The sequence below is a fragment of the Pseudoliparis swirei genome, chromosome 16 (genome assembly GCF_029220125.1).
Source record: "Pseudoliparis swirei isolate HS2019 ecotype Mariana Trench chromosome 16, NWPU_hadal_v1, whole genome shotgun sequence".
In the NCBI taxonomy this organism is placed as follows: domain Eukaryota; kingdom Metazoa; phylum Chordata; class Actinopteri; order Perciformes; family Liparidae; genus Pseudoliparis; species Pseudoliparis swirei.
The window spans coordinates 22,418,097-22,433,443 of NC_079403.1; the positions used below are offsets into that span (position 1 = coordinate 22,418,097).

General features: G+C 41.8%; 1 protein-coding gene across 2 annotated transcripts; it reads left to right on the forward strand.

Annotated features, from left to right (window-relative positions):
- Positions 1-10,944: 10,944 nt before the first annotated feature.
- osr2 (odd-skipped related transciption factor 2) lies at positions 10,945-15,347 on the forward strand. Of its 2 annotated transcripts, none has more exons than XM_056434010.1 (4): positions 10,945-11,257; positions 13,295-13,984; positions 14,311-14,410; positions 14,725-15,347. In XM_056434010.1, the coding sequence occupies exons 2-4, from the start codon at positions 13,332-13,334 to the stop codon at positions 14,905-14,907; spliced, it is 936 nt and encodes a 311-aa protein (XP_056289985.1). In that variant the 5' UTR covers positions 10,945-11,257; positions 13,295-13,331; the 3' UTR covers positions 14,908-15,347. The 2 variants fall into 2 exon arrangements, with proteins under 2 accessions (XP_056289985.1, XP_056289984.1); XM_056434009.1 differs by having other exon boundaries at positions 10,950-11,257; positions 14,807-15,347.

A 15,347-nucleotide genomic window follows, 5' to 3' on the forward strand; every position in this document is an offset into this window, starting at 1 on the left:
AATCCTGGAATACACTAACACCATCCATCACTCTGACGCACACGGCACATGCAGAGACACATTTTGAATGTATTTTTGTCAGTGAGAGCTAAAATACAAGGCTTTAAGGATATATTAAATCCACCGGCGGTCCAGTCGCGCCGGCGGTTTCCTTCGCCTGCAGGACAGGGAAGTGGGGAAATTTGTGAACGCGGCAGCCGAACACGCATGGCGGCGGGCGGCATTGGCCGGGGGAATGCTGCCAGAGCCGGGGTTCGAACCTCTACCACAGAGGTGAGAAATATGTGTTTTTTGCGAGCAGTTTGAACACTACATCACACCTCTTCTCCGAGGGCCCCTTAACGTCCAATTACGGCGCTGGAACGACGGCAACGGGAGGCTGTTTCCATCCGAAAGGGTAAGAGGGGAATGTGGGTTTTTCTTCCCTCTGCGGTATTATAAGGGAGTATTTTACCAGAACCTGGGCACCAATCTCAAGTCCATGTAAAGACAAAGTAGCCTGTTTTTCAGACCCGGCAGCGCGCAACACTCACATGGCCACTGGCCACAGGGGGACTTTTTTTTCCACTCGCTTCAAACAAATACCCGAGCTGTGACTCCACTTCCCCCCCTGGTTATTTTACGACAAAAGCACCAGTGTTGGTATAAAACAGGTCATTGGGACCTCCCCACGACCGGGTTTGGCGAAGCCGTTGCGACCCGCCAACATCCACAGCCCCCCCCACCCCCCAATAACTCCACTCTCGCTCCGTATGTCGTAAACAGCTTAAAAAACCCTCTTTAAAAAAAAAAGTCACAAATACATTTCGGGAACCAATTGGACATTTATAATAATAAAAAATGTAACTTAAAAACTAAATTTCCTGTCTGCTCCACTGCTGCTGCATTTGGGTGTGTACGGACGCCGCGGAAGCATGATAATGTATTCCTGGTGGCGGTCAGACTTTTTTCCCCTGGCTACACAAGTTGTGAACATGCATCCTATAAATGCATCAGTAAAAAGAAACGGTGATTTACTGGGCTGGAGGGGAAGTGATTACGAGTGACTGATGAGAGAGCGAAAGCAACCTCCCTCCAGACTGCACCTGTGCGAGTTAACATTTACTTACTGTGTGTGTGTGTGTGTATGTGTGTGCGTGAAATAGCCGTACAGTGCTTTTTGGGCCTATATGCACGCGTGCGTCGACACACTAAATGCAACCATGCAGGTTCCAGGCTATTAAGTCCAAACCACCAGCGGAGCATCAAAAACACAAGAATCCATTCAACAACAACCCAAAAAATACATGCTGTTATTTTAGTTCAAAGAGCATGAGGGAATTGAGAGGGGACAGGAGCAACAGGGTTGGATTCCAGCCAACTGGGGGTGGGGGGGGGGGGTATTTTTATTTTTAGCACTGAGAAAGACTTTTCGGTGCTTTTTGTGATAATAACTTCTCAGAATAATGATAACACTGTGAGAAATGCAGCTCTTTGAGGGTGCATTGAATTAGAGTGTCATTTACTCATGTGGAGGGGAGGGGGGGGCTGCCTGGCTGCTGCTGCCGAGTAGCCGTCCCTCAGGTCCTCCGCAGCCAAAAGGTCCTCCGTGTAACAGTGTCAAGATCTGCTCTCATTTATTTTAAGTGGAACGCCATTTCCTGATTCTTTGTAATGCGCAAACGCGTCTGGCACATCAAAAAAGGCGCAGAGCGAGGCATGATGGGGAATAGAGAAATTATGAAATCACGCATGATGAATGTTATTGTTGTTGCTGCTGCCGATGTGGGAAAACCAAGCGTTCGTTCCCTCATCCAAAAACATCACGGGATGCTTTTTTTTCTCTCTCTCAAGGAGGCGTGATTGCACTGAATCGTGTCATGAAGACAGGAGCTTCCTCCATCTCTCCTTTCCTCACATCTACCCCCTTTTCACCTATCTCCTCCATCTTTCCCCTGCTTCTTCTAAACATCACTTCCCCCCCCCTCCCCTCCCCCCTCCTCCTTCCCATTCGAGCCGTTCCTCTGTGTCTTCGTCTCTCTATCCATCAAACTCTCCTTCTTTTTTTCTTCTTCACTTTGTCCACCCACGGCCTGTTAAACGTCTCTCTCTCCGTCCTCTGCTGTGTTTCCATCGTTCCGTCTCAGGTCCAGGACGGATGCGGAGAGCGGGTCACTGGGACCTTTTAAAGAACCGACCACGTCTTGACAGACTGGATGACACGCACTGCGCCGCTCCGTTGATTTATCCTTCCAGCGTGCTGCTGTAACTTTGTGAATGTCTCTCATCAGCCTATTAACAGCATATGGAGCTGTGTGTGTGTGTGTGTGGGGGGGGGGGGGGGGGCAGGAAACAGGTGCTGTGAGGGTTCTAGTGTCCGTCACCTCTCTGATCGGCAGCAGCTCCAAACGCGTCGGGCCCACAAAGTCATAACTTCGACAATAGTGTCAGACGCTGGACTTCAGGCGATACGTAGAAGCGGCGTGCGGCGGCCGCCCCGAGGCCCCGAGCGTGTCTGTGAGACCGTGTCAGAGCGGTTTCGACCTTTTGGGTAATGCACCTATTTGCGGTCTCGCCGAGAGTTAGACGAGAAGACTGATACCGATCTTCAAAGCTGGAGACGGGGTTTGAACTTCTCTCGCTCGCCGAGCTCTCTTTTTTTTCCTGATGTGAGCGACAAACAACGTGTGGAGGAAATTTAGGCTCAGGCCAGCCGCCACTTAGCTTAGCTTAGCTTAGTTTAGCAGACAGACTAGAAACAGGTGGAAATAGCTAAACCTACTCTATAAAGGTTGACTATGGGTCAGTGGGTAGCAGGTCCGTCTTTCTATCAGGGGGTCGGTGGTTCAATCCCCGCCCTAGTCGATGTGTCCTTGAGCAAGACACTTAACCCTGAGTTGCTCCCTGTAGCTGAGTCTACATCTATAGTCTATGAGTCTAAATGACACGTAATGTAATGTCACAAAATACACAAGCTGAAGGTCTCTGATTATAACACACTGGATCTGATTTGTTTCATCCAAACAAAATCAAACAAAAAACGTTTTGGTTTAGTTGAGTTTAGTTTAGTTGAAGTCACTGCTCCTGCCAACAAATAGTCCCTCACAGCCCTGCTAAATATATTTAATTAGTTTGCTTTAGTTGTTTTAACATTATGTTGAGTTATTCCTTTCATGTTTATAAAGAATATACCACCACATCTATTTCGTGGATATTCTCGCGATCAGATTTGATTTCCATGATCAACAATGGGCCAGATCCGTCCGTTGAATTTATTGCGTGCTGTCCCTGTGTGCCTCCAAATGGGAAACACAGAATGAATATCCATAATAGCAAAGAAAAGGTTCCATGTAGAAACTAAAGGAGTATTGGATTGGGAGTAGATGTGAAGTGAGCGAAGCCAGTAAAGAGCTGTCAGTGTTCAGTGAGGAAAGAGGCAAAGCAGCCATGATGCAATGTGTGTGGAGGGCAACAAGGCATGAGGCACCTTTTAAATGTGAAATAAAAGAGCCAACCCAGCCCTTACAGCAGCAGAGCAGCTGAATCCGGAGAATCCCCGCCCGGCAACAAAAAGGTCACGCCTGTCACGGCTGAGCCGTGAAGCGCTTCAGAACGCGCTTTTGGGTAAATACTCATGGCGACCACGAGTAGCAACGCAAAAACACACACAGCGACCTTACAGGCGGTCCGATGTGACCCCTCTCCGCCTGTATCGTAGAGACCGGCTTCTACACATAGATTCTGCAACACACACACACACATGCACAGTTGGTATGGGCTGGGAAATCCGCAGCTTACATTACATTACATCACACGTCATTCAGCAGACGCTTTTATCCAAAGTGACTTACAATAAGTTCATCAACCATGAGTACAAACTCAGAACAACAAGAATAAAGGAATTAACATTTATTCAAGAAAGACAAACTACAAAAATACCATAAGTTAAACTATAAGTAATACCATGAGTAATACAATGAGTAATACTATAAGTAATACTATAAGTCATACAATAGTAATACCATAAGTGATACCATAAGTAATACTATAAGTAATATCATAAGTAATATCATAGGTAATATCATAAGTAATACCATAAATAATACTATAAGTAATACCATAGTAATACTATAAGTAATACTATAGGTAATACTATAAGTAATACTATAGGTAATACTATAAGTAATACCATAGTAATACTATAAGTAATACTATAAGTAATACTATAGGTAATACTATAGGTCATACTATAAGTAATACCATAGTAATACTATAAGTAATACTATAGGTAATACTATAAGTAATACTATAGGAAATACTATAAGTAATACCATAGTAATACTATAAGTAATACTATAGGTAATACTATAAGTAATACTATAGGTAATACTATAAGTAATACCATAGTAATACTATAAGTAATACTATAGGTAATACTATAGGTCATACTATAAGTAATACCATAGTAATACTATAAGTAATACTATAGGTAATACTATAAGTAATACTATAAGTAATACTATAGGAAATACTATAAGTAATACTATAGGTAATACTATAAGTAATACTATAAGTAAGTGCCATTCAAGTGCCACAGAAGTTCTACTTTAACTTCACATCTATTCCTCATTTCTTCCTCCATGTTTTCCGTCACTCCTTTCAGTTTGTCTTCACATCCACCCCAAAACATTTCTGAAGCCGCTCTCTCCCACCACGGATACCAAAACCAGCACGGCAGAGAGACCCAGAGTGTTATCTGAACTCTAATGAATGTGGACTTCATAAAAGGCGTCTTTGGTGTTGCTATCAGATAAACCAGCCGATGACTCAACCGAGATCAGATGCGTGTGTTTTTCTCCCCGAGGCCCATTCATGATCATACACAGATTTGCCTCCTCGCTCCTGCTTCTTCTTCCGTCTGCTTGCCATCAGACCAGATAACAAATAACTATAGATGTCACGTTAATGGCAGAGGGGGGCGCAGACAACCACAGGAAGTTATTTGCTGACAAATGGGATTTGGTGCTGCAGGCTTGAGCTGCATTAACTGACCGGCTTGGGTTTTTTTATTGCTTGAAGGAGAAAAGATAGCGTGGCCGTCTTTCTCGCCTCTTTGCAAAGTGGATGACGTCGAGAGCGAGTGAAGAGGGGAAAAAAGTGGGGGGGTTTTTTGGTCACGCAAAGGTGCCGAGCGCTGGTTAAACAGATGGCAGGAGACCAGAGATGGAGGGTGGCAATGGACGGCAGATGGAGAAGAGATCATGCAGGAGTTCCAGAGGAATGCAGCATATATATATATATATATATATATACACTACCATTCAAAAGTTTGGGGTCACTTAGAAATGTATTTATTTTTCAAAGAAAAGCACTGTTTTTTCAATAAAGATAACATTAATCAAAAATACACACTATACATTGTTAATGTGGTAAATGACTATTCTAGGTGGAAACGTCTGGTTTCTAATGAAATATCTCCAGAGGTGTATAGAGGCCCATTTCCATCAACTATCACTCCAGTGTTCTAATGGTACATTGTGTTTGCTAATCGCCTTAGAAGACTAATATCTGATTCGAAAACCCTTGTGCAATTATGTTAGCACAGCTGAAAACAGTTATGCTGGTGATATAAGCTATAAAACTGGCCTTCCTTTGAGCTTGAAGTTTGAAGAACAAAATTAATACTTCAAATATTAATCATTATTTCTAACCTTGTCAATGTCTTGACTATATTTTCTATTCAATTTTCAATTCATTTGATAAATAAAAGTGAGTTTTCATGGAAGACACGAAATTGTCTGGATGACCCCAAACTTTTGAACGGTAGTGTATATATATATATATATATACCCAACACACTGCCAGTGCTCCATGCTCACACATGCAGCATATATATATATATATATATATATATATATATATTTAGTTATATATATATTTAGTTATATATATATATTTAGTTATATATTCAACATAACAATTTTAATATGTATATGTATATATATTAAACATATATATATATAATCAACATTTAAATATTAAATATGAATATATGTATATATTAAACGTTAATACATATATATATATATATATATATATATATATATATATATATATATATATATATATGCTCACACATCCCATTGTGTTTGTTTATAGATGTCAAACATTTCCAGGAAAGATGCACACACACACACACACACAAATTAGATTAGAACCAATAGGTCTGATCTGTTGGATTTAAGGCATGCATTCATGGACCATTTACTCTCAAATCTGACCATGATGCACTGATCACTGAGTGGGTTCAACGTGACAGTGCATAGCAGTGTGAAGGAGCACCAATAGGGGGCGATCTTGCACAATAAAGCAGAGGAGACAGCATGTGGACGTCCCAGATGAACTCCAGCATGTTTGGTAGTGTCCAAAATGAGCTCGAGGCCGTTTACTGATTAACTCGACCAATCATGTGTGTAGTTTCAACATGGTGGACATGTGTGTTCCCCCCTTTTTTTATTTAACTGTGATTGATGTCTCTGTAATCATAGTGTGATTGTGTGTATTTCTTTTGTCTGATTCAGACATGACAATAGAAATATAGCTATATTTTCACTACTATCTGGATTATAAACTTACAAATTAATACATTTGAAGACAGTTCATTTTAGTATATTATGTATATAAGAAAACTGTGTTTACATTCTGGACTAATGAACTTCTCCTCTTAGTTAGATGTTGTGAAAAATACCTATAAAGGCAGTTTTAAAATAACTTACAAAAAGTTCCGTGGTACAAAAGAAGGCAGCAAATAAACTTAAACCTAAACTCCTGCTGTCAAGACAACTTGAAGCAAAAATAAAGAGAAACAGCTCAGATGTGTGTGTTTTTTTACAGCAGACATGTCATTATATAAATGCCCAATGGAGATATATCTATTATGCTCCTATTGTCCTTGATCTATAAAATGATTTGCTCACTGGTTGTTTAAATAAGCTAGTGTTTATTGTATTTGGGAGAGAGAGAGAGAGAAAAAAAGTCACATCTGCAGCATTAATTCATGACAGACTTAGCTAAAAAAGAGTTTCACCCTCAAACAACAACAGCCCACAAGGCACCAGAGGAACAAAAAAAAAGATTTTTCTTGAGAAGTGCACGATGTCAGGCAAAAAACGGTGTGATGTGGAGGAAAATGTGACTCTGTGGGGGTCTCTGGGTGAGAGAAAGAAGAAGAAAAAAGCAGCCATCCTGAGAGCTGCTGCAGGGGCAGGATGAGTGAGAGTGTAGGTGGGGATGTGGGGGCTTTGAAACCACAGCAGGTAGATGAGAGTGACAGCCCCCCCCCCCCCCCCCCCTTCATCCTGTCTGTCAACATGCACGCAGACCCAGTCACACTCCAGAACAGTTTCCTGTCATGGACCGGCTGCATGTGAGTATACAGCAGAGGTGAGGAGCAGCGGATAGAGGTCAGGGCTCGGTAATGTCATATTAAGGAATCAGAGACATGCATATTCACACCGGAGCGGACGGGACGCAGATTATATAACAATAACTTGAGATTGCTTGAGAAGAAAAGACACAAACAGGTTCCAGCAATCTGGCTGTTGATATTAATTCTCCCTTTAGTTGAACTTTGTTTCTGACGCTGAGAGGAATTATAAACAGATCATCATCCCCAGACTTCGGCACATCTAAATATATAGTTTTCAGGGTTTTTTAACTAATATTGTAACTCTGGGGATGATGATTTGTTTAATATATATATATATATATATATAATAAACATAACAATTTTAATATATATATATTAAACATATATAAACATTTAAATATATATATGTATTAAACATTAATATATATATATATATAATATATATATATATATTAAACACCCTATATTAAACCAGACTAGAGCATTACATGTATACATATTACATATCAATAACTCTTTATTATTTTATTTGTTTAAATAATACCTTATTTTGACAAGAGAAGTCAGGAATAATGTTCTCTTCATATTGTTTATGAATAATCTGTGTGTCTCTCGGTGTCATTGGGAGAGGAGTGTCGGCCATTACAGGCTTGGCAGCTGCGCGAGCTGCAACACTGATACTCTGCTGCGGGAGTCAGGTTATCTCCTGCAGGGGGACCCGGGCCAGGCCGGGCCAGGCCAAAGGCCAAGGCACTAACTCACTTCAGAGAGTACAGTAATCCTAGAGCACGGAGAAGTGTACACTAGAGGCCCCATGCAAAACGTCCTGGACGGGGGTTCTCAAATGGGGGTACGTGGACCCCTGGGGGTACGTGAAGGCCCTATGTGAGATTTGTTTTTAATATATTTAAAATGAGCATCTATTTTAAAAAGTCCTTTCAAAATATATTTAAGAAATATTCAATAAAATATATAAATTAAAAGTTCATAAACTGAACACTATATATTATATGCAAAATGCTGCATATATTACATCTTTTTTTCAACCCAAAATGTCGAGGGGTACTCGGCTGAAAATGATATTTCCCAGGGGGTACATCACGGGAAAAAAAGGTTGAGAACCATTGATCAATGACTCTGTGCTCTTATTATCGGAGTCATATTAGTATTAGTATTATTATAAGAGAAAATAAAATCACAAAAAGACACTCACTCTATACAATGTAGAAATGCCATAATAACAATAAATACTGCTTTAATCAGATCATCTGATTCAGATGTATGTGGGGAAGAATTAAAAAAATGTTATGAATCATCGTGGATGTAATTTACCGTGTGGATGTGTCAGCTTCACACTTTTAACTCAGAGGAGAAGTTGACTTATATTCGAGCTATTTTGTAAGAAAATAAATAAATGTTGACTGTCTATATACATCACTGGCGAATAAAGATATAGACATATTTAAATGTGTGCTTAAATGGCCTCTTTCCAAGGACACAAGAAGGAACACAATACAACCATGTTGTACATTTCTTTATATAAGTGTCATCGAGTATCATGCAGTGAGACCGGGGGGCCTTTCATGTGTCTCCTGATCCGTCTCGGTGTGTTGACACGAAGACACGAGGGTGATATGAAACCACCCGAAACCGCAACACGTCGCGTGCACAGCATGTTCTGCAGCTCTTATAAGAACACCACGAGGAGGCTGCACGAGCTCCTGGATGGTTGGATTGTCTTCGGCTTGTGTATCGTTGTTATTCTCTCATTATTAGTCGTAGTAGTGGTATTATTGTTATTAATTGGTGCTTAAAATGCCTGCATGAAAAAGGCGAGAAGCGTTCCAGTAATTCAATATATGTGTAGTTTTTTTCCTCTGATGGGATGATTTATTTTAACCTTTTTTTAATATGTAACATTTTTATTTTATTTTTGTATTAATCTTTTTAACTTTTTTTAAATAAATGATTGTTTTAGTGTGTTCATCTATGTGACAGTCGGAGTTCTGCCAGAGCCGCAAACATGCAGCTTTCAGAGGAAACAGCGTGTCGTGTCGCTCCAGCGCCAATAGGCGGCGGTGCAGACCAACTCTGTGCACGCGGCCCACGCGCCGCAGCTCCGGTCCCGCTGCTCGTGAACATGACAACTTGAATATGCTTTTTTTTTTTAAACGGTTGAGTTTTGCTTATTAGTTGCATGCGACAATTATTAAATAATTCGAGAGAAAGATTTAAAAACGAGATAAAAATAAAGTTGTGATTCTGCTCTTCGGCACTTAACTTAAAAAATTGTTACACAAGAATTCTTCATATACTTGAATTAAAATGAGAAAAAAATAATTGTATTTAAATTCATATTCGATTAATTTTCCGGCGACTTAATAACATTTTGAAAAATAAAAATATAAATAAAACAACTTCGTTTAATAAAACAACCTGTTGGCTGCTGGTGTCGTTACTCTATGTATGTGTGTGTGTGCGCGTGCGCGTGGCACCAAGAGGTGCACTTTGACTTCAGATCCAAGCTGTCAAAAGAAGTCTTAATTACTTTGCGTCTTAATCTCTGGCCAGAAACAAGCCGCCCTTTAATTAAAGAGCAGTCTGATACTCTGTCACTTCCAATAAATTAAATAACAACTAAATTAGACAATGTGAGTAAAGGGTCAAATATATGAAATATGAAACAATTACAGCATTTTTGTATCTGCTTTACAGACCCATCGGATATATAGTCCTTCAACATATTACTGAATATTTCACTGCACACAATGCATGACATATAATTTTAAAGCATGTTTGTATTGTTTTTGGAGAACACGGGATGACGTGTGTGACCACAAGCCTGTTTACCTGTGTGTGGCGTTCTCGTGACGTCATTAATGATGCAATTATATTTAAAAGTGTTCATATAATATCACGAGAAATATTGAAGTGTATAAAAGAAAAACAGAAACAACAGCTCGTTGTCACTTTTAGTGACTTTAACTACTCTGTGTGAGTTCATCATGCATGCTGATCTCAGGGTGTTCGCGCGGGCGTGCGTGCGCGTGCGTGTCTCAGAATTGTTTTAATCTTACCACAAAGAAATAAAAACCACCTCATGTGGTGGCTCCGATCTCGCGAATAAAGTATATTCGAAAAATAAAGAAGAAAAAAAAATCGTGTTAGCTGCTCATATCCCCCCCCCCCCCCCCAAAAAAAAAAGTTTTCAAAAGCGTGGAGTTGCAGTGGGGTGGAGGAGGGAGGGAGGGGGTGGATTCCAATCACCAGGAGAAAAAAGAAGGTATATCAGCTTTGGCTGAATGGTCTGTAAGAGGTGTCAGAGGAGGCAGGTTGAACGGAACACGCTTCTCCACAATGGCCCTAGTTGCTATCCAAACACAAATAAACAGAGGAGGAACATTGGAGTTAATGATAGAGGAGGGGGGGGGAGTGGAGTGGAGGGTGGAGAGGGGGTGGTGGGGGCGTGTCGGAGGGCGGGCTGAGCGCACCAGAGCCCCGGAGCCCCTGAAAAGTGAAGGACCGGTGCGCATTACGCACACTTCCAAGCAACCCGCTCCGGACGGAGACTCCCACGCCGCCGCTGCCGCCGCTGCTACCGCTGCCTTCAAGAACTTCTTCGCCCCCTTTTTTATTATTATTTCCCGACAACTTCTCCTCCAAACTCTTGCAGATCCCCCCGCAAAGGTCCGAGACTTCCCGCGGCTGACTGCATGGCTACGTGAAAAGTTTCATGGACTTGGAACTTGGAGGAAAAGTTTTCGCGGCGCTTTTATTGGAGCTCGTCGCCTCTCCAGTTACTGTGGATTACTGACATATCGCGGGGACCTTTGGCAGCTTTTTATTGGGGTAAGATTCCGTCTGTCAAGGGTCATTTGTCAGGTCCTCTTGCAGGAGGGTGGACCAACACTCTACTCCATGCTCCACTCACTTGTTAAGAAACGTTTTCATCCGAAAGGAAACATTTCACGACTAAAAAAAGCTTAATGCCATTCTGTTCTGAGACGTGATTGGCTGCTTCGTGATGGTCCAACACGCGGAGGTGACAGCTCTCTGCGCTGCAGTGGCAAAAACATTGCATCGAAACAAGCAGTGTCTCTAAAAAAGACTTGTCACGACTTCGAGAAACAAAAAAGCTTCCGCCAAAAGGAGAAAAAGATAACAACTTGACTCAGAGAACACACGACATGGCACTTCTGCTGCTGTCAGGGTGTAGAATGAAGTCCAAAGGTTATTCAGAGCCAGAGAGAGAGAGAGAGAGAGAAAGAGAGAGAGAGAGAGAACAGGTCAGACAAAGTTGCACACATGGGCGAATAACAACAAGTGGCATGCGCGGTGACTGGTGTTGCACCTGTGCACACTTCCATTTAACCCTCTGCCGTCTGTGGAGAAGAGGATGTGTGGAAGAAATGTAAATCACCCTGGTCCAAACTTGCGACCCCCCCCCCCCCCCTCTCTCTCTCTCTCTGCCGTGAGAACATGTTATGTTCGAGGTATACGATTTTACGCACCAACAGAAAGATTCAAAAACATGTCTAAACATCGATTATATATATACACAAAATTGAAAAAGTCAAGCTCGTCTGGCTCTCTGCCATCCCCCGGAGTCATGAACTTACACTATTTATTTATTTATTTATTTCCCCCCTGTGTGGGAAAACAGAACCTGTCCTCGCCACAAACATGGCACCCGGCCTTCTCATGCACTCCGTTACACCGTGTGTGTGTGTGTGTGTGTGTGTGTGTGTGTGTGTGTGTGTGTGTGTGTGTGTGTGTGTGTGTGTGTGTGTGTGTGTGTGTGTGTGGTGCGTGTGGAGGGAGGTGTGCAGCTCTTGTAACAGAAGATGTGAAGGATCTTCATTCAAAAACATGCAGCATGGAAATGAAGTCCTCCTTTTTTAGAGCTCAATGGCAGGCCGGCGAAAAAAATGAACTGCTGGGCTGAAGTCCCGCGAGCACGCAAATAAAAAGCACATGCACATCCAGAGATTAAAGTAGCTTTCTTGTGGGTATAATAACAGCCAGTGAGCAATGTTGCGTATTTTGTGCACTGACTCACGCGCGCATTTGATCTCCGCGTGCAAACATACCAACAAAAAATCCTAGAAATGCACAGGGCACTTGTGTGTTTGCAAAAAATAGCTATAACCGTTAATAATAACAACAACAACGTGTGTTCTCTTAATACCGAGCTCGAGATTTATAGTGCTTCAATTAGGAGAAATATGAATATGGATAGTTCACAGCGTTAATCGGTGCCATATGAGTCCTTCACACCCACTTAATTAAATTACAGTTTCGATGACTGTTTTGACTTTTATATATATAGAAATATATATATTTATATAGTTATTTATTTTTATAGTTATTTATGTGTGTATTTATACATTTATATATGTATACATTTATTTATTTATTTATATAAATGTATTTATATATTATATATTTGTTTATTTATTTATATATATATATTTATAATATTGCTCATGTCTGTTTTAAGGGGCACGCTTTTCTTTTGCTCATGCGTAAAATACTTGTTTACATTCTCATTGCGGTTCTCCTCGTGCAAAGCAGCCTTTAAGGGAAAATACTGCTGCATCTTAATTTAAACCACATTCACAATTGATTTGCCCCGTGAACGTTAAACACAATTAAAATAATAATAAATGATCCACTTTGATGGCTCTGGGGGAATAAAATGTATTTTCGTGAAATAAATGTAATCCTGTTAGATCAGAATGAAAGTGTGTAAAAATGATCTCTTAGTGTAATTAGAGTCAAACTGGTGTGTGTGTGTGTTTTTTTTTTTTTACTGTAACATGATCACTCTTATTTGATATTTACGCTGAATACTCATCCGTTTTCTTTTCTTTTTGACCTCTCCAGGGTTATCACCGTGTCTTCTGCAGAGGTCTTAGCCGAGATGGGGAGCAAAGCCTTGCACGCTCCGATCCCCCTGCACCCGGCCCTGCAGCTCACAAACTACTCCTTCCTGCAGGCCGTCAACACTTTCCCCGCTGACCAGCTGCAAGGGCTGTACGGCCTCAGCGCCGTGCAAACCATGCACATGAACCACTGGACCCTCGGTTACCCGCACATCCAAGGACTGAGGTCGACGATCACGGAGATGGCAGCCGCCCAGGGGCTGATGGACCCCAGGCTTCCCTTTCCTGCGTTGCCCTTCACGGCCGCAGCGCAGCTCTTCCATCCAAAACAAGCCGCCATTGCGCACGGCATCCCCTCGCTGCACAAGGACAGGCCGAGGTTTGACTTCGCCAACCTGGCCCTGGCTGCCACTCAGGAGGACCCGCCGAAAGCTGTGGATCTGGTGAAGTTGGCGTCGGGGCTAGGGGGAACCATGTCTGAGCTGAGCAAGCTGTCCCCGGACAGAAAACCCACCCGGGGAAGACTCCCGTCCAAGACTAAAAAGGAATTTATTTGCAAGTTCTGCGGCAGGCATTTCACCAAGTCCTACAACCTCCTCATCCACGAGAGGACCCACACGGACGAGCGGCCCTATACCTGTGATATTTGCCACAAGGCTTTTAGAAGGCAAGACCACCTCAGAGACCACAGGTAGGACATGAGATTTTACGCACGGGGTTAGGAGGTGCTGTCGGGTGTTTTAATTAGCAGTATGACGACGCACGTGATTTAAAGCACAAATCCATCTACATGACTCTTTCATAATTTACAATGACACAATAACTGTATAATGTATTTGTTCTACAATATTCGGGCTGTTCCCAGAGTGTTCTCCACGAGGGCGCTAAAGCTCTTTTACGCATCACGTTTGCGCACAGCAGAGATCTCTCTCTCTCTCCCCCTGTATGACTCTGGTATGTCACGGCGGGTCCACGCACGAGTATTATTTTTGATGAAGTGTCATTTCTGTTCCGCAGATACATCCACTCCAAGGAAAAACCATTCAAATGTCAAGAATGTGGGAAAGGGTTCTGTCAGTCTCGAACTCTAGCCGTCCATAAAACCTTACACATGCAGGTAAGCTGACCATATTAACACGTCACCATCATTTTATGTGTATCCTGTGACACGTTATATGCTCATAATTCACCGATTATGTTCTGTGTGCTGCATGCATGGGGCTCAGTTTCACACAGCATGTTTTGGCCAATTTCCAAAATTACAACACATTTTAAAAATGTGAGATACAATTCATGTGACGATTTTATTTGATTGACACAACTGACGCAATAAAGAGTGGATTTATTCAAATGAATGAAAAGGCTACAATTTCTAGACGTTCTATACAATTAAAGGGAATAATCCTTTTTGCTTGCTTTAAATCTAAACAGGAGTCCCCCCACAAATGCCCCACATGCGGAAGAACCTTTAATCAGAGAAGTAACCTGAAAACTCACCTTCTCACCCATACAGACATCAAGCCCTACAGCTGTGGCCGCTGCGGAAAGGTGTTTCGGCGCAACTGTGACTTGCGACGGCACAGTTTGACGCACAGCCCGACACAGGACTACTAGCCCATGGGACAGACTATAACACAAACTAAAAAAAAGAAGGACAAAAAGACGACAAAACAACAAAACAATGGACACATACAAAAAGAAGAAGAAGAAAGAAGAAGAAAACACTCCCAACCCGCATGGAAGACAAGTCCCGCGACTTGTTTTTTGTTCCAAAGACAATTCTCCCAAAAAAATGAGGACACGTTTTACTGGAGTGGAGATTTCGGGTTGCATCTCAAGTGGGACAAAGCACGCGGAGCCATGTGTCCATGTCCAGCTTTATCACACCGCCTGTAAATATCAAGACATACATGTACATACAGTTGCATTTTTTTTTTTTGGGCCTTTTTTTTTCTCCTTCCTGACCTTGAAATGATAAAGGTGTCCAAAAACGAGTCATACGTTTTAAAGTATGTTAAATTGTATTTTAGAAATAAATATTTCCATGATATGTG